Raw genomic sequence first — 24755 nt, 5'->3', positions numbered from 1 at the left:
ACAAATCACATAGTGTTATTGAACTTACTTTAGACTTAACCAGAGCATAGGTGTGGCTATGATGTAATTAAGTCTAGTTAATTCCTAAGCAGACATTCAAGATAGTTAAATGTTAGATTGTACTTCAAGCTTAACCAATAACTGAGCCCAGTTAAGGCCTACTGAGAGACCAAACCTGGTACAGGCCTAGCCACCTCAGTTAACACCTAGGCAGAATATTTCTTTACCTAAGTACTAGTTATTTTGGTTAAAATGCTGTCAACTCCATTAAAGCACAGTCAAGACCTTAAACATACTTGCAATGTAGTCACAGTATAATCAGCCAGACCTCAGCAGAGTTGAGATCTGTCAGAGTCCTATTATGGTATACTCAAAGCCTTGTTCTAGTTAAAAGCAAACGAGTTTGGTTTAAAACTCACCTAAATTATTTAAGTATTAAAGTTTATTTTGTCCACTTATGGTGTAGTTGAGTTTTGGGCAGCTCTAAATAAAGACAATGTTAGCTTTAGCTCCAGTTCAGCTCGCTGAAGCCTACACTTAGTTGATGTGTAGTCAAGCCCTAGTAGTGCCTGCGTAATTGGAGACTGGTTAAAGCCCAAATATTAAGTTTGAGAAAGAAACTATTTATGGCAGGGCCCACACCCATGCCTATGGTGAAGATGTAGTCAGAACACGGTTAAGTCCTGTGTGAATCTTTTTTTAAGGTACACGCAAAGCTTAAGATTACTTCCAGATTATCCATCTTGATAAAGGCCTCTCTGAGTTATGGTTAAACTATAACATTATTCCTGCCCAGCTAAAACCACAACAGCTCTGTTAAAGCCTAGCCAGGGCAAAGCCTTGTTAATACCTCTGTAGGGACTAAAGTGAAAATCTAGTTAGAACCTCAGTTTATACGAAGCCTTGTAACAGTCTTGCTAGAATACAGCAAGGGTCTAAAACTTTTTCAAGGGCTAGTTCAGTAAGATAAGGGCTAGTCTGGCCCTTGAGGGTCTAGTCAGCACCAAAGCCTAGTAAGAGCTTCATCGGTTCAGCCAAGGCCCAGTCAGGCTTAGCTGAAGCCTAATCAGCCTTTAATTTTGTTCTAATCAGAACCTAAAACATTTAAAGCCCTAGCTAGCCCTATTAAAGTTTGACTAGGATGTAAACATAGTTTAGACCTATTCAGAACCCACTTTAATCCCACCCCGGTCTAAATCTCAGTTGAGATCTTGTGAAAACCTTGATAATCCCCAGCTGGGCTATAAATCTAGAGAAGGTGTTGTGGGAATCTTTCTGGAGTAAGCACTTTGACACCAATGGGAGATGAAGAGCGGAGCTGTCTTCACCTGGGAAACGAAGCCAGGATAGTTTCAGAAAGGCTCCCGTTCCAGGTCCAGTTGGCGTTCTCATTTTATACTCTAAAGCCACAAGGTGGGGTGAGCAAGCAGCTGCTATTTCACAGACGCTTACGTGGCAGTCAGCCTTTTGCTTTTAATGTCATATTTGAGAGCTGACGGGTGTAAGCTTGGGTGGCCAGGTTGTTAAGGGCAACAACTCCTTGTTTCAGCGATTTCTTCAGGTCACTGTGTTCTAGGCAGCAAGTGAAATCATGCTTGGAAAGGAGCAGTACAAATAGTGCTTTAAGTCAATCCAGTAATTGCTCTTTTCTGCCTTATTCTACTTCATTTCCCCCTCCTCACCTCTGTAATGTTTTAGGAGTCTATCTTGAAGAAATGGGTTGGTACTTCTGATGTATCATTTGTAGTTTTTATTGCTTTTATTCTAGTTCTGATGAATCTGGCTGGACAGGGTATTCAAGGTGCAGGGTCCTAATAAAAGTCCCAGCGTTATTATTGTTAGAGGCACTATTAGAGGAGCCGGTCAGGGTCACCGTGTTGTCCATATCGTACTTCATTAACTCTCATTTGTACCTCTAATCTTTTATAATAACTTTTTGGCCTTTTCTCATACGATTCCTGACTTACTAGCATAAAAACTGTGGCCCTCATTTAAAATCATGCCTTTTCTGTGGTCATCAAATCTAATCCTCTACAGTTTGGGAGGGTCACTGCTGTCAGCGAATCTATCTGATTTTGAATAGTTGACTATGATTCCCTGAACAATAGGTAAGCCTTTTTTTGATCTGAGTCGAAAGCTGGCTATGCCGTATTTTTTGATAACCTATTGCAGCAGCACCCAGTGGTCACGGACCCTGTCAGAGCCATTCCCAGCAGGACAGATAAAAGTATAAGAGCTCTCTTACTGTTTGAAACTAAGGGATGTTAGTTTCTGATCCTTGCTTCCTGGGAACACTTCTAAATCAGGGAACGAGACAGTCTGCTACTGTCTCATGCAAAGCGAATGCAATTATCCTAGGGGTCAGAAAGCATATGTAATTAGGAGCTCCGGCTCTGTTAACTAGTCTGGTACAGCCCTTTTCTCTGTCTGTCTGTCTGTCTGTCTGTCTGTCTATATATCTAACTATCTATCTAAGTTTTTCGAGACAGGATTTCTCTGTGTAGTCCTGGTTGTCCTGGAACTCTTTCTGCAGATTAGGCTGGCTTCAAATCCCGAGATTCACCGGCCTCTGCCTCCTGCGCCATTCACTGCCTGAGCCCTTTTCATTTTCTGCAGCTTGGGCTTCTCCTCTGACCTGAACAGGTAGTTCAGTTAAACTGTCCCATTTGTGTTGTTAGGTGGAGTTTGGTAAGTCGTTCCTACTCCAGTATAGGTAGCCTGGCCTGTACACCATCATACACAGCAGTCCTGGCCTAGAGAAGGCCCAGTTAGGTACCGTAGCTCAAGGCTGGCATTTAGTTTAGCCAGCATTTTGAGAAGAGGCGTGTCAGGACAGAATTAGTTGGCCTTGTCTTGTTTACCTTTGTCTGTTTACAGATCGGTCCAAGGCCCATGTGGGAGCCCAGGGGCTTAAGAGTCTGAACTCTGTTAACCTGTACCATCACACTGACTGGTATAATAACCAACCATAGAGTTCATACAGGGTTCTTATGCTCATGCCAGACCAACCCATTCTGAGATCATGGCTTCTTCACACAGAGGACTTTTCGATAGTCAGTTTCTGTACTATTCCTCACAGGTTGTCCCACTCAAGGCCCGTTACAGCTATGGCTACTTGTTCCTCTGTGGGATTTCCCTTTCAGGCCTAATGAAGTTAACATGTAGCTAAGCCTAAACCTGGTTAAGTCCTAATAGATCCCAGTTAACCTAGTCATAGGCCATGCCTGGTTAACATCTATTCATAGTATTCTTAACATCTTGCCAGGACACAAACCAGAGAGAGAAGGCCTATTCAGAATCTAATTTCAGATACAGGAAGTTTGAGCCAGCATAGTGGGTTTTTGCCACGCACCGCGGCCCCAATCTGCGCTCTATGCGCTAGACCCCAGTTCGCAAGCTTCCGGCAAGGGGCTGGAGGTTGAGAATACACACGAAGAGACAGACTGACACGCAGACCTTTAAAAACTGATACCAAAGCCCCTCTTATAAGCACCATGTATGCTTAAATGCACTGCAGTCAATGGCCAACAGGTGAAAATCCCATCCTCTGATCCTCTAAGCTAGGCACAGCTTCTAGTAACTTTAATTCGAAGCTTCTAGGAGGGAAGAGCAGCTGAAGGCCAGGACTCAGTCCCAACATCCAGCTGAAGGCCAGAACTCATTAGTCCCATCAGGTTTTTCTTTTTCTCCCCCCACCCCCAAGAGCTAGTCTTAGTTAAATTCTAATTGGAGGCTAGTTAAAACCTAGCAAGAGTCCAAGAATAGTGAAGGTCTACTCAGGGACAAGGTAAGGTTAAACTAGAACCTATATCTGCTTAAGACCAGTGGCAGCCCAATCATGGGCTTAGTCAAGTTAAGGTCTTGTGATAACTAAGGCGTTCTAACTATTCCAGGCTGCTCGAGATTTTCTTCATTAAATGTCAAAAATTCTGAGTCCTGTAAAAGCTTTAATCCCTGGAAAAACCAGATTGGTTGGTCACTCCAGTCGAAGTTTTTTTTTTTTTTTTTTTTTTTTCCTTGAACTCCATGACTTACAAAAGACCTTTCGGAATTATCCCACTTGATGATTATGCCACCCCTTGAGACAGGTGTCCTCACCATCCTCAGCATATAGAAGACAAAACACAAGTTTACAGGAAGTGAATTCTGTCCTCAATGAATGTCAAGGAGACAATGCTTAAGTCTATGCCTGAACTGAGATCACACACTTTCATGTTTTACCTAAATTGTTAGGGTGTCTTCCAACAATTAAAAATTGTCTCTCTCATGGTAAGCTTAATTGAACGGTTAAGGTAAGGAAACATGTATGTTTGAACCTAAGTTTCTCTGTCTCCGATGTCTATCTTCCTTAAAACAATGTTTCTTTTCTACGCCCTTCCTTCTTCCCCAGTCTCAAATACTTCTGTACACGTCTGTGTGGCTGTGGTAGTCATGCCTTCATGGCTCAATGATGCTTGTATCTCAGTGACAGGCTTCTATCAAACATTTGTCAGTTTATATTTATATTGATACTTCTACACTCAGTGTGAGATTTACATACGAAACTTTTCTGTTTCTCTATGGCCTCCTGTACAGTAATGCTCTGGTACCAAAGAAAAAGATCCAGGTCTTCTTCATTGCTATTGTGGATTTAGCTACCAGAAGGCACTAAAGACTTGGCTTGCCTTTTCTTGGCTGTGCCATTTCTGTCACCTCATGTGAGCTTACCAGGGGTGACAGGCATTTCTATTAAAAAGTCTGCACATAAATATAGCTGTATCTTCCACTATGTTATCCCGAGGACAAAATAGTTGCCACCCCTGCAGAATGCAGCAGCTTCTGGATCCAATGCCAATAGTAGCAGTATGCCAAGCATGAAGTATCCTGTTCTCCTCCTGCCAAGTGAATACCAGTTTTCCCTTTAGTGGTGCATTTAAAAAGAGAGTTTCCACTCTTCTTATGTGGCAGTGGCGATAGGAAAAAGCTTTCAACATCAGCAATTAGTGGCCCAGTGGAAACGGCCATTGGGATTTACTTTAGGTCGCAGTTGCTTACTTGTACTGTAATTTCCTCGTTTGTGTCCCGTAGAGAACTGTTTGGTGTTGTGTATCATTCAAGAGGAAGGCAGAGTGGCTTGGAAGAAACAGGTGATTCATTTAACTGGATAGCCTGGATACTCAAATCATATTTTCTTTCTTGAAGGGAATGACGATGGGAATCCTAGTCTCTGAGGTTCACTTGGCAGTTCTCCATCTAGGCTCTTCAGATGATTTTATGGTTTGATTCTCATATATTAACAAAATACTTAATTAGATTTTTAAAGCATTGGGTAATGGCATGTGCAGGGTATGTGTCTGTTCTAAGAAGGAATTTGGAAGACTTTTCTTCAAGGATTAGGGACTTTGCAGTGTATTATTGGGATCTATGGGAAGAGCAGCAAATCAGGTTTCCAGCTAAGCACTTGCATCATTTGGCTTTTAAGGTTTCTGATTTTCTTAGATACATAGTGGAGATATAGCCCCCATGCTACCCTATCGACCTCACAGCAATGTGAAGACCCAATGAGATGTGAGGTGAAATATGTTTCCGTTTCCACTCCCTCAGCTGTGCAATAAAAAAATCTTTGTCAGATAGGACTATTGTAGTTTAATATATGGGAATGTGCTTGAGGATATGGTTCCAGAAGGAAGAACCTATAAAACCCTGGGATGAGTTAACTGAGTGGAATTATGGAATCATATTTTGAAGCCACTAAAACCAGAAAGGTGCATTTTTTGTCAGATGGCGTAAGCACATTTTCAGGCACAGAGGAGGACTGTATTATCTCTGATCATTCCTGTTAGGAAAATGGATGTGCCCTCTTTTGGCCAACTGACATTTGCAGAAAGAGAGAGGTCAGAACTCCAGGGCTCATTCTTGCACTTGAAACTTAGAACAAAACTCAGGCCGGGATGGTAAGGGTAAGAGGCTTTGTGTTTCTTCCTCTTGTTACTTAAATGAGTCACATAGGAAGATTTGAAAGTCTGTTCTAGTTTTGGTGAATTCGTGAAAGACATACGGTAAGAAGCCTTCAATATCTAGAGAGTGTATTCACCTTTGCATCTTTCTCAAATCTAAAGTCATTACGTAAAGTTCATTTGAGTTATGAGATGAACTATATATCTCTACTACTTTCTTCCAGTTTCTGCAGGACCTGTAGCCATCTTCTCTCTCACCTTCCAGAAGTCACTAGTAATGACCAGGATTTACCACGCATTCCTTCCTGGATCCAGGAATTCCCCTAGCAAGACTGTACATCTAGGATTTATACAGTACTTACTATAAATTGGGAACCATTCTAAACTCATTCATGAAATAACTTATGCAATCTTCCTGCTATTCTTATTCTACAGATAAGGAAATTAAGGCAAATGTAGCTTAGGAACATTCCACTTAGTAAAGTCAGGATGAAAATATAAGTCTGTTTGTCACAATATACAATCTTTTTTGTTACTACCATCATTTTGGTGTCTCTCCTAAAGAGAGTATTTTTTCCCATCAAACCCCTCCAACTTTTCTTTTTCCCTCTCACAAAACTGAACCTCTTTTTCCCAGCCCCCTCAGTTCTGTTTTATCTCTCAGTTCTGTTATCACCCTCATTTTCAGTTTTTTCTTCTGCACTTAGTACTATTTGAGGGTCCAAACTCTTTCTGGAAGTATTACATCTTTTTTTCCCTGGGCTCTGGAGTGCTCTTATAGCAGCTAAGCTTCAGAGACAAGCCTGTTTATGTCCCCCTAGGCCAGGATAAGGTGGCTGACCCCATGGTTGGATAGCGTTTTGAAAAGCTATGAGTCTGTCTATGAAAAAAACTAAGAGACATTTTCAAGTTGTTTTTCTGAAGGGTAAGTAAGTCTAAGATAGTCTTTCAGTGATGAACTAATCAGAAAGAGGAGGAAAGAAAGTCAAAACAACTTGCTTTAAATTGACTATAAGGTGGATCTCTGTGAGTTCAAGACCAGCCTGGTCTACAAGAGCTAGTTCCAGGACAGGCTCCAAAGCCACAGAGAAACCCTGTCTCAAAAAAAAAATGACTATAAGGGCATTCTGCTCCCCCTTATTTTGGTTTCTGTTTTGAATTTTTTTATATATTTTTCAGACAGGGGCCATGTTTAGCCCTTCAGTTACACACCTCTTTCCTTTATTCTTAATAAATTAAAGATGGTCCATGAACATTTCAAATGTCAGACCCTATACCAGGCACATGCCTTAGTGCATGTAGTCTCTGTAAAGGGACACAATTTCTACCTTTCAAAAAGAGGTGGAAGTGGCAGAGGGCAGCAAGAGCAGCAATAGGATGTCCAGGAAGAGTCCCAGTGAGGGTCCAGCATCGATAGTATATCAAAGACCAGGGGCCTTGAACCAGACCAATGAGTCTTTGTGATGAACACCCACATGTAAAAATGTATGGACAAAGGGTGTACCACGTGACTCACTGTGTCACACTGCAACTTCCATGATGAGATTTTCCCCTTCTTTCTCCCTGTTTTTCTCTTAAATTTTATTTTATTTTATTTCATTTTATTGAGGGGGAAGCTGTGTGGGTTTGGGAGGCATGATGTGAAAGACACAAAGAATACATAAAAAGAAAGTTTAAAAAACAGGTGGAGAGATAAATCCTGTTGATTATTTTTACTATATCCCCCCAGAGATGCTCCTAGTATATTAAAATTATGGGATAGGTCTTCCTTATGTTTCCCTGGATGTAAATAGTACAAAGAGAAATTATATATGTCTAGAAGTGGCTTTTAAAAATAAGAATTTCTTAGTAATTGTTTGAGAATCTCATACAATGTATTTACTCCAATTGCTTTGCTTCTTTTACCACGTTAAAAAATCTCTTATCCTGGGGTCTCAGTAGTCCTCATTGTCCGCTATGTTCAGCGAGACCAATGGCAATGGGTTTTTGATCCTACTGCACGTATTGGTTTTGTGGGAGCCTAGGCAGTTTGGATGCTCACCTTACTAGACCTGGATGGAGGTGGGTGGTCCTTGGACTTCCCACAGGGCAGGGAACCCTGATTGCTCTTTGGGCTGACGAGGGAGGGGGACTTGATTGGGGGAGGGGGAGGGAAAGGGGAGGCGGTGGTGGGGAAGAGACAGAAATCTTTAATTAATTAATAAAGAAATAAATAAATTAAAAAAATCTCTTATCCTTTCCCACCCACTTTGGAGATTATTTATTTACTTTCCTTGTTTCCCTACCGAGTGCTGTTTGTATTGAATAAAACCTGCAGGGTCTTCAGATAAAGCTCCCAGCACTGAGGGCAGGGAGGTGTAATCCCAACACCAGCTGAGGAACCATTAACAGAAGTGTTGTTTGTTTAGGCATTTAAATTAAATGCTTGTGTCCAAATGGCACTGCAATGCTGCAGAAGGGAGCACAAAAAAGTCCTACTTGCGAATACAGAACTGGAACCTGTACTCACCAAAGGCACATTTTAATCACTGCCATATAACTCCCTCTGTTCCCCTTGGATATAAAGTAATTTACCTTGCCTGATGCAGGGAAGCTTATCGACTATAAACACTGGCCCAGTGGATTTGGATTCTTTTGCTCCTTTTCTGTCCCACCGTTAGATACTTATTGCCAGATTTCTAGTTGGAACTGGTGCCAAATAACAGGCTACGAACTCAGAAGAAAATGGTGGGTTTTCACTAGTCATGCTGACAAAAAGTAAGACAAACAGACAGATTCAAGTTATGAGTTAGATAGCATCAGCTTTCTTCTAGCTCTCTCAGCTACTTATGAGAGGCAGACTATGTCACATTGCGTGAAGTAAAAACTGTTTGGCAATCAGGACCCTGCCTTTGCATTGACATGAAGTATCTACACCAGGCAAAGAGAGCCCTCACTGAATATTTATGCTTTGTTTCTTTAGTATTAATGACAGGCTGGTCAAATAATGCTGGCAACACTCTCACTGTCTTAAATTTCATCTAAATGGCATGAAGTAATTGACATACTTTTATGCTTCTGGTTTCTTTTGACATTCTTTTAGAGGTATTCTGGTAGATGTTCACACTCTAATTTGGATATGTATGCACTTAGCAGTAAAACTACAGGTTCATGCGATAGACGTAGATTTAGCTTTAGTAGCTACCGTCCAGCAGTTTTCAAAAGTAGGTGTACAAGCCAGTGCTTTCACTTGCAATGTATGTGAGTTTCAGTAGTTCCGTTGTTCTGTTTCTTATCATCAGCCCTTTCAAATGTCCCACTTCTGGTGGGGTTTGATATATCTCATTGTGGATTGTATTAGCATTTCTCTCATTTGACAAATACCTATTTGTGTATTTGTAGGTCATGTAGATAGTCTATTCTACAAAATAGTAGTTAATTTCTTTTTCTTGCTTTGAGATTTGCATTGTCTTGTTCTTTTTGATTTGTAGGGGTTCAAAATATGTGCACAGAGTAAGTAGGTATAAACCTTCTATTGAGAATATTTTCTGAATATTTTCCTACTTCATTAGTGACCATTTTACCATCTTAAGGTATTTTTTTTTATAGATAAAAGCTCTTATTTTAATGAAAAGAATAATTAGCTAATTTGGAGGGTATGTGGCACATCTTTGTTTTCCTAAGATCATGAAGCTTTTCTCTTATGGTCTAAGTGACATACTTGTTTTATCTTTCAGATTTAAGTCTACCATCCATTTCAAATTAGTATCTGATGTATGATCATGGTCATGGTTCCATTGGTTTGTCTATCTGTGTACCAGTACTATGTGGCCTTAATGTCTGTAGCTATACATTTAGCTTTGTTATTTTAAAAATGTTTGCTTATATTGATGTGTAATATTGCACAAATTCATGGTATATGGCATTGTGTTTCTGTATGTGCATACAACATGTACTAATAGAATCAGGGTAATTAACATGTCCTTTCTTCATGATTGGCATCTTTGAGTTCCTATCTCTGGTTACTCAGAAAATATAGTTTGTTATTGTGAACCTACTGTGTCATGGAAATACAGAACATAATCATTATATTTAACTTGTTTTTTGTTCCCATTTTCTAACCTTTCTTTATCCCTCTTCCCTATAGCCCTTACCAATATCTAGTAATCAGTATTCTGCATTCAAATGGACAAACTGTAACTTCCACATAGGAGAGAGAATGTGAAATGTTTGTCTCTCTGAGCCTCAGGCTTGATATCTGGTAGTATAAATCCTCTAGTATTGCCCTTATGAGGCATGGTTCTTTATATGTGCTTATATGTTTTAGAAGAGTTTTGCCCAGAGTGGCCTTTAAGAGTAGTATTGATCTTATTGATTCACTGCACTCTTCTATGTCCCTCCAATTTCAAAATTTAGGTGTCTTTTTGAGGAGGAGACCAGCAGTCTTTTTGTGGTAATACCCATTCCTATCATGAGAAATTCCTACCCAGGGGCCAGCCTAGAACTCAGCTAATTTCAGGTAAGAAAAACTAACCCTGCATACCTCAAAAAACTAGCCTTGTATACCTCAAAATTCCACTCAGTCCATTATACTGATCTGCAATTGGCAACAGTTACGCTGGCATCTCTCACTCCTTGGTAGAGACCTTCTACCTTTGGACTATCTTTATCTTCCAGCTGTGCCCAGAATTAGCAAATGCCACAGAAAATGCCTGCTACCATCAGCTCACATCAGGAAGGTCTCTGCATTTTTCCTCTTTCCAGCCCTTTCTGATAGCCTTAGATCTACTAATTTTGGAATTTATCTTTGTTTTTCTTTTCTCTGAGTGTATGTGTTATTATTTTTTTGGTTGTTGCAGGAGCATCTGCAATCTATTTGACGGCAGAACTCCAGAAATCATTTTCTAGGCACAGCTGTAAGCCCTTTGTCCATCTTGATTCTATTAGAGGTGAGTAACTCTCCACAGTTTAAATAAATTCAGCACATCAGAGGAGGATTGAATGGACACATCTGTGAATCTCCATGAAACAATTGATAATGACATGGACCCCATAGGAGAAGGATCCACTTCTCTCCATCAATTTGTGTTAGACACATTCAATTCAGAATTTAGCCAGTTTCAAGGGATTACAATTGTAAGGAACATTCTCATTCTATTCCTGTTTAGGAGAATGAAATGTCAGCTATGGACCCATTAAAGTAAACATGCTAGTATAGGTACGCAAATGCGTTCCCTTTGACATAGATCTTTGGAAGTAATTTCCGAGCTCCACCATGTGATTGACCATAAATAACACAGTTAAAACCTATGATTCTCAATTTTCCCAATTATAACTTCATATAGTTATTTTATTGTAAGTATTAGACACTAAAAGGTAAATTTAGGTTACCTGGTGCTTTATATGTTATAGGCCTTCCACAAATTTGAGAATTTATTACAGTATTATGGGTATGCCATCTCATCTAACATCTGTTTTGCAGGTAGGGGGTTGATTATGTTTGGTTACTTTAGGAGGGGTGATAAAAGTACAATAGTAATCAATGGGATCCAGCAATTTCATACCACTCTAGATAGTTCACTTATGATTCTCTTAAATACTTCTCATTTCCCTAGATACAATTATTCTTTTTTTGCATCATAGATTTTCTAGCATTCTATGTGAATAGTATACAGTATGTATTCTTTTATGTCTAATTTTCACTAAATATAATATTTTTATATTAATACTTATTTCTATTAGTAGTACACTTCTTTCATATTTATTATTAGTATCTTACTCTGTCAATATTCTACAGCTATTTAATCTTTGGCAATTGACACAATCCCCAAATACCATCAACTAGTTCTGCAGCAACATTGGCCTCATGCCACAATTGGTCACCATCATAATAAAATTAAAACCCTCATTTCTCATCTAAATGAATGGAGTAACCATTGTCAGCTCTACAGGATTCATTATCATCAAAAGACCATTTGCTATAGCTTTTTAGTAATGTTTTATCTATTCAGAGGACTACTGAGATATGGAATCAGTGTCAGTTCCTCTAATAGTTAATAGAGTTATTGATTGCATAGCCTAATTAATAAGAACAAACGAAGAACTTTTACAATTTATCGCAAGTAACATCTGTCCCCAGGATGCAGGACAATTGAAAACTTTAATGAATTAATAACTAAAAACATCAAAGCATTTAACCATTCAGATATAAATGGCAATGAGGCAAAGATGCTAATATATACAGTTAAAGGCTGAGTGATAGGGTATCTTTTCTCAATGGAGATGTTTAGGAGAGATATGAACACGACCTATGCTCATTTTATTCTGAAATCCCTGAGCAAAAATAAATATCATGAGAAATTGAAAGAAAAAGGGAGGCAATAGTTCCGCATTAGGTGTTCAAAAAGGAAGAACAATAGCTAGAGATATCCTTTAACTCTATGGACAATTCTTGTGTAGCTGTATCTTATATCTATAACCTGAAGTATGGATTAAAGGTCAAGGATGCTGATCTTTGTATTTGTCTTTTTCCATTATTAGATCTGATTTGCTGTGTTGTCTTGGATGTGACAATCTTGTGGTGATTACAATAGTAATCCACTACTAGTTCAGACATTTTGTGAGACATCAACAAAAAGTTCTGTAGTTCTACTATACTCATTCCATACTTGATTATCATCATCATAATCACACCAACTGCCTCAATTCTTCTCCACGCCAAGAGAAGGGCCATTAATCGGCTCCACAAGATCCACTCTTACCAAGAACTCATTTGCTTTCAGTAATATTTTATCTCTTGAGAAGAGGGTTGAGCCATGGAATCTGTGTCGATCCCTGTACTGGTTGCTGGACTTATTGATTGCGTAGCCCAGCTAATAACAATAGCCGAGGAGCTGTTGCAGTTTGTCTCACAGGAACAAGCTCCTTTGGCACAACAGAATGATACAGCAGAAGCAGCGGCAGCAGCTGCACCTCCTCCTGATGAAGATTCTCTACCGGATCTTGCTGATCTTTCTGACTTAGAATCAATACTTTCAGTAAAAGAAGATGAAGACCTAATCCTTGATATGGATGACACTATGATAGATATGACTGACATCTATGAGGATTTACTCCCTGCAATAAAGGATGATACAGAAAGCGAATAAGATTCAGCATATTAAAATCATTTTTCTATTCCAAATATGTTCTGTTTTCTAAGCATTAGCATTAGGTGTTTTTTCTAGTTATGCATATTTTCATTATTAAAACCATGTAGAATAGGGAAGCTTTGATTTCATTTTGGCAAAACTATTTTTTTCTAAGTTTTAACTCCAAAGACTGACTTTAGTTGTATAGTTCCTCCTTTCCTTGTACTATTAGGATTCTTCATATGGCCGAATAATAGCAAGGGACAGAATCTACCTAAGAATAGAGTGAAGAACTGATGAACTTTACAACATAGCGATTCTTAATGTTACTATTCTGGGATTCATGGAAATTCTAAGAGTAATCACGCCCATATTACAGTGAATATTTTCACACGGACAGCACAATGCTGAGACATTGCATGTTAAAAAGACAGGTTTCTACGGCAGAGTTAAGGTAAGTAATTCTGAAAGTGTAACATCTTCTAGACAATAAAAGTATAGAAAGATGTACTAGGTATAGAAAGGTTTTCCAGTCTACTGGGGCCAAACCTTTGAGAATTCTGGGGCCAAGATATTCCAATGAAAGACTGCTTCCACAAATGCTGATGCATGTTGCAGCTTTGTTACAATCCTTTTCTCTGATGGAAACTGAAGCTTGTACCAAAGACCAAAGAAAGACGTTCTAGAATGGCAAGACAAGGCCTGACAAGGACTTCAGCAGCAGCAAGTCAAATGCTTAAGTCATCAGCCTGGAGGATATGGTCTCCAAGGGAAATTGCATACCTTCTTGTGTATAACTGAGTTTAAGACATATGGACAGAAAGCCTAATGTAGTAGGATGGCTGAATCTTAACCTAGTAATATTTGTGACACAATAATCTTCCATGTGTCAGAAAAGTGAAATATGATAGTTGAAGAACCCTTGTGCTGAAACAGAGATCAACTAGATAAATGTGCAAGAAATGCACAGATTAGACCAACCTATGCTATCCAATTCTTTCACCTCCATGGACAGATAGTATGGTCTCCTTACCAATTTATGTAGAGTCCTAAAGCATGTCATAGTTAAAAAAATTAACATGGCATTTAATATAGATCATAATACAGGCCGAGCTAACTAGCATGACAGATACAAAACTAACATGACAAAAGTACAAACAGAATAAATGAAGATTATAGTAAAATGCAAATTCTGAGGTTAGTTACATATTATAGTAAGACTATTGCTATAATAACTTTGTATAAGCAAGCTGAATCTTATCTACACAATAGAAAAAAGATTCTAGGCACATAGGTACAGCCAAAGAAGCAAATATGTGATGCACTTAAAATAAACCTAAGCAGATTGGAGAAAGAAAGAAGAAATAGTTTGTTTTTCCATGCCAGTAGGAAATGTTAATGAGTAGTAATGATTATAATTACTGAAACACTTAAGATTCTTTTCACATTCAATAAGAATATTTATCAATAATGATAACAATCAAAGAACTGTAGGACAGTTAGAAAACACAGTCTACACTTTAAGTAAGGGTTTAGAAACAACTAGGGGAAATATATATTGCTGTGAGGGAAATTCTAACTGTAGGATACGGGGTATAATTTTCTGTCAAAATAAAACTCAAATCATAAATAACTGGACAAATTTAGGAAACATCTAGAGAGAGGCCACCAGTCTACTGTTAATTCTATTTGGTGAGCAATTTACCTGAGAGAGAGAGCAAACTTGATGCTGCGCAAACATGATAGGCACGCTAAAGGGTAGACAGCAATCCAAGTAGAACTCGAGAATATAGGCTTTAGAACCATCCCACAACTGATTAATAAGACTTTGTTAAAACTGTTAGTGTTGTAGAGAGCATACAATTAACTGAAGCAGGCCCTAACAAAAGAAGCCTGTAAGCCTACTCTAGACTTGGTAATAGGACAACATCTTAAACAAGACAGAACAATAGTGAATGGAGACTGCGATTCTTAGACATCAGAACAAGGAGATGGTGGAAGCTCGTAATAAGTGGATCTGTTTAGCCTCTTATTTACTTGTAACACCTGGAGAGATGGAAGTGTAATAGCACCTAAGAACTAAATGTAATTTCAGTATCTGCTTTGATTGCATAAACATGTGCATTTAAGAACTGCTATGTTGTAATTCTACTTCAAGAAATAGATTCTTGTATTAAGTATGGTTGCTGTATGGAACAGGGTTAGAAATAGAGCTAAAGGTGATAAGGAGAAACTTTAGCAGTAAGAACACACTTAAGCACAAGAGCCGTTGGGGAGGGTATTTTCAGTAGAGAGAACATTTTAAATTGCCAAGAGTTGCACAGTTGTTTGAGATGGGGTTACTTCCTAAGTGAGTTAGTCTATGCCTTATGAAAATTAGTCAACCCTAAGATATTGCTAGAAGAAGCTAGATGATAGTTGATATAGATTAAGTATAGTTAAATTAAAAGGAGCAATATTAATAATATGCTTATGAGACGTATCTGATTGAGATGTTGAATCTGTTCCAGGAGTGTGGAGTGAGTGGCTGGTCCATTATTCAAGTAGCCTTGTTTTGGATCTTCTTGAGGTTAATGCCAAAATCAGATTTTGTATTGCATAGAGAAATGGAGAGGGCGCAAGGCTATATAGTTTGAGACAAATTTAGAGGTGTTGAGATCAAGAGAGACAGGCTAATAGATGACACTGAAGTAGAAAGTACAAATCTTAGTGCTTTAGCTAAAGTAGGAAAACTATATACCTGCATATATTCTATAAGCTACATATCTGCATCCTTATATGTAATCATTTTTCAAGTTATTATGTTATAATTGCTTATGATCTTTATTGACTAATTTTCCAAACCTCATGATTGTTCTTAAGAGATTTTAACTAATAAACTTTGATTGAAAATTCAAAAAACTTGTGGTCACCTTAAATTACCTAGTAGTAAATTTCTAGGCTACCACACTGCCATGAAAAGTCTCTGTTCAACAGAAGGTCATGGAATATAACCAATGAGAATGTTGTACCACGAGCCTGACTGTCTACTTCTGACTTGTCAGATGATCTCCAAGAAGTAAATGAACATGGTGCTTCATCTTTTGTAAAATGAAGATTACACGTTTCTGCTTACTTGGGAGCCTAGTCTGTTTGGATGCTCACCTTCCTAGACCTGGATGGAGTGGGGAGGACCTTGGACTTTCCACAGGGCAGGGAACCCTGAGTGCTCTTTGCACTGGAGAGGGAGGGGGAGGGGGAGGGGGAGACGGGGAGGGAAATGGGAGGAGAGGAGGAGGTGAAAATTTTTAATTAAAAATAAATAAATAAAGAAACAAATGAAATAACATGGTTTTTAAAGGCTTTGGTGTATCTGTCAATGGACTAGAATATATGAAGTTGTGACATTTCCAAAGTCATTCCATACGAACAAATGTCAATATGAAAATACCTGAAGATTTAATTGACATGTAAGGACAGTCCAACAGTTTGCACCTGTGTCTAAGAGACAGATGATTCCTCTTTCTACTGTTTTATGTAAAAATTATAATTCGGAACTGGCTTATTGTTTAATTCTTTGGAGCATACTTTTTCACCAAATTAAATTCTTTTGAAGATCTTATTTTGAATCATAGTAGGAATAATTATGAGAAAACTGCAGTGAAAAAGCCCTTTAGGGAATAATGAATTATCTTCCATTTTAGGCTAAGATTTTGTTTCTGAGGGCAATATTATACCGGTTTCTTTTCTCTTTGCTGTTTCCAAATACATGACAGAAATACCTTAAGGGACAAAAGGTTTATTTTGGTTCATGGTTTTAGAGGATTGCGGTTAACAAAATCGGACTCTCTGATCATGGCGAACAATGAGGGCTGATGAGAAGCCAAGGACAATGGCATGGGGTTTTGATCCTACTTCATGTTCTGGCTTGGTGGGAGCCTAGCCAGTTTGGATGTTCACCTTCCTAGACATGGACGGAGGGGGGAGGACCTTGGACTTTCCACAGGGCAGGGAACCCTGACTGCTCTTTGGACTGGAGAGGGAGGGGGAGAGGAGTGGGGGGAGGGGGAGAAGGGTGGGAGGAGGGGGAGGGAAATGGGAGGCTGGGAGGAGGCAGAAACTTTTTTTTCCTTTTCTCAATAAAAAAAGTAAAAAAAAATAAATTTAAAAAAAAAAGAAAGAAAGACATGGTGATGAGAGCAGCTCTGTCTATGGTATTGGGTGCTCAGTTGCCTAGGGACCAGGAAGCAATGACATTGGCAGATTGAGTGGTAAGTATAACCTCATAAGACCTGCTCTAGAGACCTACTACCCAAGCCCTGTTGCCTAAAGGCTCTACAACCTTTCAAATAATATCATGAGCTGGGGAAAAAGCACTCAAAACACGATCCTGTGGGGGAACATATCACCTTTAAGTCATAACACTCTGTCTCTGTTTCTCATAGGCTCATAGCTATTTGATAACGCAAAATGCATTAACTCTACATATCCCCTACGCTTTAACAATTTTAACGTTCTTCAAGACTTCATCTGCTCTCATATTTAAAATAATCTTCTATGATCCAATATCAAATAAAATAAAATAAAAAACCACAGAGGTCCATACTTAAACACAGTGTTACCTACTGAAAATTCCCTAAAATGAGAAATGCGGATATACCAAGAGAAGATTGAAACTGCAATTACAGGCATGCACCACCATGCCTGATTTACTTTAAACACTTTTTCCTTTTTGAGTATTCTCTCATTCTCATGTAGAGGTTGTTGTTACTCTTTGAATACCTTTGACCTATGAGAGATTTTTGCTCATTCTTTTTACCAGCCTTCTTCGGGGTCTTAAGGTCATTAGGAAAGTTATCTTTTTAAAATGTCTTCAAATTGTTTATGAGCTCTGAATATGTGACTCTTGATTGAATTTGTTGCATTACATCAGGAGATAGGATCCACTTAAACTAATAATTAGGCTGGGGAGATGGCTCAGGATGTAGGGGCACTTGCTGTGTAAACATGAGGACCCGAGAGTGCAAATCCCACAAACCCATGTAAAACACTGGGTATGGTTGTGCATGCTGTAACTACAGCGCCATGTGTAGGGGGGAGGGATATGACAGGTAGAATGATTATTGGAGTTTCTTGTCCATCCGCCTAGCTTGAAGTTCAATGGGAGACCCAGTCTCAAGAGAAAAAGCAGACAGTGGAGTAGAACACCCATCGTCCTTCTCTAATCCCTGGGCATATGAATGAGTGACTACGCCTGTACACACATGTGTATGCATCATATATCACAGCTGGATACAAACACACACACACTCAGTTATGTGCACACTTAATGATACTATTAAGTATGTAGAAGGGGAAAGGACAAAACACAAGGGACAAAAGTAAAAAAAAAATAGGGACTAGGCTGAGAAGTTGTGGCACATACCTTTAATCCCAGAACTCAAGAGGCAGAGCAAGAGGATTGCTATTAGTTCAAGGCCAGCCTGGTCTACTGAGTGAGTTCCAGGACAAGTCAAGGCTACACAGAGAAACTCTATATGGAGAAACCAAAACCCAAAATGAAACAACTCCCCCCCCCTCCTTCCTGTAAGCAACTACTGAAACTAGTGGAACATGTCTGTAAACTCAGTCCTTTGGGAAGAAGATCATGTGTCCAAGAAGCTTCCTTCATGGGACCCTGTCTCAAATGCCACAAATGCATTCTTAGGTATGCATGTACACACACACACACACACATATACACCACATCACCACCACTGCCACCAAAACTAAGGAAAAATGGATATAAGAATAATAAACAAAAAATTAATATGTCATTCTCCAGTTTATTAAGACAAATAAACCACATGACTTTAAGAAAAAGTTTTAAAGTTTTTGAATGATTTATGTGTATGGGTGTTTTGCTTGCATGTATGAATGTATACCATATGTGTTCTTGCTGTCCACAGATTTCAGAAGAGATCACTGGATCTCCTGGAACTGGAACTACAGATGGTTGGGAGTCACCAAGTGGCACTGAGAACCAAACCTGGGTCCTCTGAAGAACAACAAGTGCTCTTAACCACTGAGCCATTTTTTCTAGCCCCATTTCCAAGGAATTTAAGGGATTCTTTTTTATCATGAAAATGCTAAATTCACTTTGTGTAGGTAATCTTGTGAAGATAAAATTAGATTTCATTTACTTATGTTCAAACTAGAAACTAGCTGTATTGTTTCATATCCGACATAAAGAAAGCTTTTAACTGTAAAATAATAAGTGATCAGGTATATTCATATTATTATATAAATTATGAAGATCATTATCTTTATAAATTTTGTTCCCAAATATAGTAAAGTTAAACTTGTAAAACATCTTCAAACCAGGAGGACTGCTGTTTCTCCTCTCCTCAGTATTCTAAACCCAGAGAACAGTCCTTGACAATTATTGGTTGAATGATAAAATGCCTCCCTTTCAAAGAATCAGGTGACTACTTTTTTGGTCAAAAAGAAACTACACAGAAGCTGTCTGTATCACAGATAAATGGGTCTAACTGGAAACCCTAGCCAACCACACATGGTTGAGGTCTTATGTGATAGAAAAATACTGAGTCTTGATTTGATGCTGTGGACCCTGAAAGCTTTAAGCTTCCAGGAACCAAAGATGATCTCAGCTTACCTCTTTCTGGTGATATTTGATTGCCACCTTCAGCTTGGCTAGGTCATGGTACTTCTGTGGGTCAAGGTCTTCACTGTGGTCATCTCGATGGTTGAGGATGATCTCTAGTTCTCGCGAGCTGCGCGCTTGGTCTAGCAGGTCCTTGGCAAAGAGCTTACATTGCTGAGAGAGCTCCTCATACTCAGCCTTGAACTCATTTTCCACCTTGCTTAGCTCCTTGAGTTCCCAGCCCAGCCGGAAGGCAGTGAGGATGGGGTCCTCGCTTGATAAGGCAATCAGTGAGGGGCTTGCCAAAGCCTTGTAGATGTTCAGTCGGGACCTTGAATGGCGCAGGCTGTCTACCTCTGAGCTGGACACACACTCCACACAGTTGCAGCGGATTTGGTGGGGCCGTGGAATAGTGACCCGCTTTTGGACGAGCAATTTGATGATTTCATAGTTGTTGGTGTGGGCGGCCAACATGATGGGAGTGATGTCTGGTGTGAACTCAGAGAATTGGGTGTCCATAAGCAGAGTGGGTATCTAAATGCAAGAAATGAGAAACAGGGAGGGGCAGGGTTATTGTTAGGAACACAAGGAGCTTCAGTTGGTAATTCAGAAACTGAAATTTCTAGTCTCTTGTGACTTCTTACCCAAAACAGGTAATGTTTGTGGGCTGCTGTGTGGCACTTCCCTAAGCACTTTTCTTGCATTTACTTATGGAATATTCACAGTTGGTAGGTATTCTTCCCATGGGAAGAAGCTGTGAGAGGCTAATGGATACACCTAAGATTATGTAGGAGGGCCAAAATTCAACACAGGTAGTGAAATTGTCAAGGTCCGTTCTTAAAATTAGGCTATCATGATATGTCCAGTTTTATCTAACAGAACAAGGAAAACAAAGAAGGAGAAGATGTTGCTTGTGGTCCTCTGGCTGAAGATCATAAAGTCCTAACGGTTTATGGTGTTTCACGTTTAGCTTTAATTGAGCTGTTGAAACTGCTGAAATATTGACTTCAAAGACCAAAGACAAGCAATCATTTTGAAGACCATGCAACTAAATAAAGCCATAATTGCAACAGAAAAGACGCTTACAAATGGTATTGACTTTGCATGCATACAGGACTTTAGAGGATTAATTCAATTTCTTCCAAGTCCAGGAAGGTAGAAAGAATTAGGTATTGTTAGGGAGAAGTAATATTGTAAATGAGGAATTCCATGCTTCAGGCAGCATTGCTAAAGACAGGGGGCATTTGATAAAACTGTTGTCTAGAATGCGATGTTGGTGGAAATGGTATCTATAGCCAGAGTACATTATGTATTCAGGATCACACCTAGAGAAGAGCATAGACTCTAATAAATGAGTTAGAGCAGTCTTCCAACTTGAAAATAAATCTTCGGGGACTTTGTTTTCAGGCCAATAAAGAAAGCAAGAGGGTCTGGAGTCACAGTTGTGTTAGTAGACCGTTTGTCTAGCATGCACAAAGTCTTTGTTTCGGTGACCTGGACCATAGAAACTGGACAATGTTGAGAATACCTGTAATCTTAGCACCTTGGAGAGGGAAGCAGGAACATCAGAAGTTCAAGGACATCCTTTGCTATATCTATACAGGTCAATGACACTAGCGATACAGGAGATTCTGTCTCAAAAATGAAAATAAAATGGAAGCCCAGGGAGCTCCCTAGACTCACATAAGAACCAGAAGATTGAGGAGAACAGAGACAGTGAGGGGAAGGTTTTTGGAAGAAAAATCTGAGTGTGTAAAGCATGGGTAGCATTCCAGCATATGGGGGAAATACTGATCTGATTACATTTGAGGAAAAGAAGTACATAGTGTCAAAACTCATTTTCAATGGGGAGGAAGACAGTTGGGAGTCTCATTAAATAGAAAAGTATTGTTTTAATCAACACTCTCTATCTTTTAAAGACTACAACAATCTACAGTTACTGGTGACCTTACAAAAGCATGAGATACTGGTTTTCATCATTTTTACCTCCTTTCTTTCCTTTTATTTTTTTAATTCACTTTGTATAAGGGATTTCTAAAACAGGGAAGTGGCAGTAAAAGGGGGAGAGGGAGGAAAATTAAGGGGAAAAGACTGCAAGAAACCCCACTTTCCTCACTGAGTAGCTGCATCAGCCTCTGAAGGCTGTCAGTCATTGCTAGGCTAGAGAAGTGAGTAAGCATTGGAAAACATTGGGAAAGAGAGGCTACAAACAAAACCAGGGGAAGTGAACAACTCAGCTCATAAAGTAAATTGGACACAGGAAAGAATAATCTCAGAAATTAACATAAGCCTACAGGCTTCGGAAGAAATAGGTCTGAGTGGGCCATGAACATAAATACAACTGCTGTAAGGCCATGAAGTGGGGAGAGATGGAAAGTGAGCAGGTTGTCATCGTCTGTCCAGGAAGAAAAGAGCTCATATCTGGAAGATCTGTCCTTTCTCTAGGCAGAAGACATTTTCCAAACTTCGTCATTATTGCAAGTGGTTTGGAGAAGGTGGAGTGGGTGTCAACCTGTTGGATAGTTTTCTCTTGGTGATCAGACTGGAAAGTCCAGGAATTTAGTAAAACACATCTTTGGATATCTATGATGGTGTTTCTAGAGAGGCTAGGTCATGACGGTTCTGAAATAATTAAAGAATTAATCTACTGATGGATTCATAATATGAAGACATTATTGAGGGTGTGTGATTTTTGATCATTCAATGGGTTATGGATATTTGTTATTGTTTAGGAGGTTTGCTTACACATTGTGATTTGTTACAGTCAGGAGGAAAGTTGAACAAAGAAGGTCAGAGATAGGGTTTTTGTTTTGAAAAGAAAAAAGGGGATATGAATATAATAAGATAAAAGGGTAGATTATTAAATCTACTCTGAAAAGAAAAAAGGAGGATATAGATATGATGAAATAAAAAAGTTAGATTATTGAATCTCCTTTTAAAAAGCAACTACTAGTTTTAATGTTTTACATTAGATTGGAATTTTGTATATTACATACAATTTTATATACTGACACAAATTTGAGATTAATTGTTTAGAACATACTGTACATACATTTCAACTCATGTTCAAAGTATTGTACCTATACAACTCATTTAACAAAGTAATGCATATTTCTTATCCTTGAAAATTATTATCAATTGTCTAGAATAATAAGGAAATGCAGGTTAGTAGTTGATTACCTACTATAATCGAACTTGTCACATTAAGAATGTTTTCAAGGTCAAAGTAGGATATATTTTAGATAGATTATCTTTGAACACTTCAGAGATCTACAAAATATAGCATTTAAGATGGTTTAATATAAAAATGAATTAAAAAGATGTTTTAATAACATCAGTTCTTTTTTAAATGACAATGAGATCGGTCTGCTCCTGGAAGCACTGATTTACTTCAGAGAAGATAATGGACATCACAGAAACTCCACATGGAGTTTACTTTCTTTGTGGCAAAAGCAAGCCATTGGGGAAGAAAATGCCCTTGCCTTGACTTCTGACAGTATGCTGTCCTAATTGGACAATCAGGACACAAAAATAAGTGACTGCCAAATTTTCTCAAGACAAGGAGGGAGAGCCTTTCAGAATTTTCTGCTTCACAGAAAGGAAGGTCTGTCCAAAATGCTAGGTCTGTAGGATGAGGATGGATGCGCCAATGTTGCAGAAGAACTTTGGGTGACTGTCCAGGCAGTCAGCTGTTTCTGTCATTTCTCACATTTTTTTTTTTTTGGAAGTTGCTTGCTCGCATTTACTGCTTATTCAGCTAATATTATTTCCTTCTTGGGTTTCTGAGGGAATGGAAAACTAGATAGTTGAGTTTTCCTTCTTTACCAGATGCAGAAAACAAGTTATGATAGGAAGTAAATTAGGTACAAGACTTTGGACTCATCAAGATAGGATATATAGAAAGTATTTTCTCTGAAGTTGTCAAATGCAAATGGACTAGACATTGTTGGTATAGTTATCTCCTGTATATATTGTATATAGTTATTGTATTAAGTATTTATAATTTTTCTTATGTTAGTTATAGTCTTCTTTTTATTTTAGAGAAAAAGGGAAATGTAGTAATATTTCATTTTTATTTTAATAACTAAAGCTTGCCTAAAGATCAGATGCAAAACAGCCATATCAGTCATCCATACAGGCCAGTCAGTGGTGGCACACACCTTTAAATCCAGCAGCCACTCTAGTTAGTCATAGACCCAGGATGTGGTGGCTGTATGTCTTTAATCCTAGCACTAGAGAGGAATAAGAGGTAGGATAAGCCAGGAACTTGCTCTCTTTCAGTCTAAAAATTTCATAGAGGTAATAGCTTTCTAGTGACTTGGCTGCTTTGTTTTTCTGATCTGTAGCCTGAACCCTAATATCTGTCTCTGGGCTTTTATTATTTGTGCTATAGTGAGCATCACCAGTACTGTCTTCTTGGAACTGTTGTTATATTTTAGTGTATTTCTGTGCAAGTCTTATTATCTAAAGTTAATAAAAATTTCATGGAGAGACTGAGCGAGCAACGCAGGCGCCCACAGATGAGCAAGGCAGGCGGCAACACAGGCCAGAGGCTGCAGCCCGGACTGGCGGGGACTGGCGCGGTGGCAGAGGACGCAGGCAGCAGGGACCAGCGCGCAACACCAAGAGCAGATCTCCCCACTACAATTAAATCAAAGAGGTAGGCCTTTGGTTGGCGAGGTCCCTGGCAAATGGGGAGCTGGGTCCTGTTTCTAAAAACCCTTCTGAGGGGTGAGAGGGTTCTTGGCCCCCGGCAGGAGCCAGGAAACAGAGCAAGGGCAATTAGTAAGAGAAGCCTCTGGCCAGCAGAGAAACCTGATCCGATTTCAAACGACCAATTAGATAGCATTGAAAGGAGGAGATGGGCAGGCGCCAAGGCAAGAATTCACCCAATAATCTGAAAAACAACATGAAAACACCAGAACCCGAAGATCTTACAACAGAAGGACTTGAACACCCTAGCACAGAAGAAGTGGAAAAAAATTGACTTTATGAAAGCAATAGAGTCCCTTAAACAACATGTAAAAAAACACCCTTATAGAAATGGATGAGAAGTATAACAAAAAGTTTGAAGAATTAAGTAAATAC

The 24755-nt window shown here is 39.0% G+C and overlaps 2 protein-coding genes across 2 annotated transcripts in view; one reads left to right on the top strand and one right to left on the bottom strand.

Moving 5' to 3' along the window:
- Window positions 1-24755, bottom strand: part of Trpc5 (transient receptor potential cation channel subfamily C member 5) — a 166235-nt gene that overhangs the window by 99073 nt on the left and 42407 nt on the right. The window contains exon 2 of the mRNA XM_050127216.1: window positions 19680-20201. Within this exon, the coding sequence (XP_049983173.1) occupies window positions 19680-20201 (522 nt within the window). The remainder of the gene's footprint in view (window positions 1-19679; window positions 20202-24755) is intronic.
- On the top strand, window positions 12731-13063 carry Trpc5os (TRPC5 opposite strand). The gene has a single exon (XM_050127213.1). It carries the CDS (start codon window positions 12731-12733, stop codon window positions 13061-13063), a length of 333 nt encoding a protein of 110 aa, XP_049983170.1.

The sequence above is a fragment of the Alexandromys fortis genome, unplaced genomic scaffold, assembly GCF_014885135.2.
Source record: "Alexandromys fortis isolate MF-2015 unplaced genomic scaffold, M_Fortis_MF-2015_v1.1 scaffold_200, whole genome shotgun sequence".
NCBI lineage: Eukaryota > Metazoa > Chordata > Mammalia > Rodentia > Cricetidae > Alexandromys > Alexandromys fortis.
Note: the sequence above shows the minus strand (reverse complement) of the source record. Positions and strands in the feature narration are given on the sequence as shown.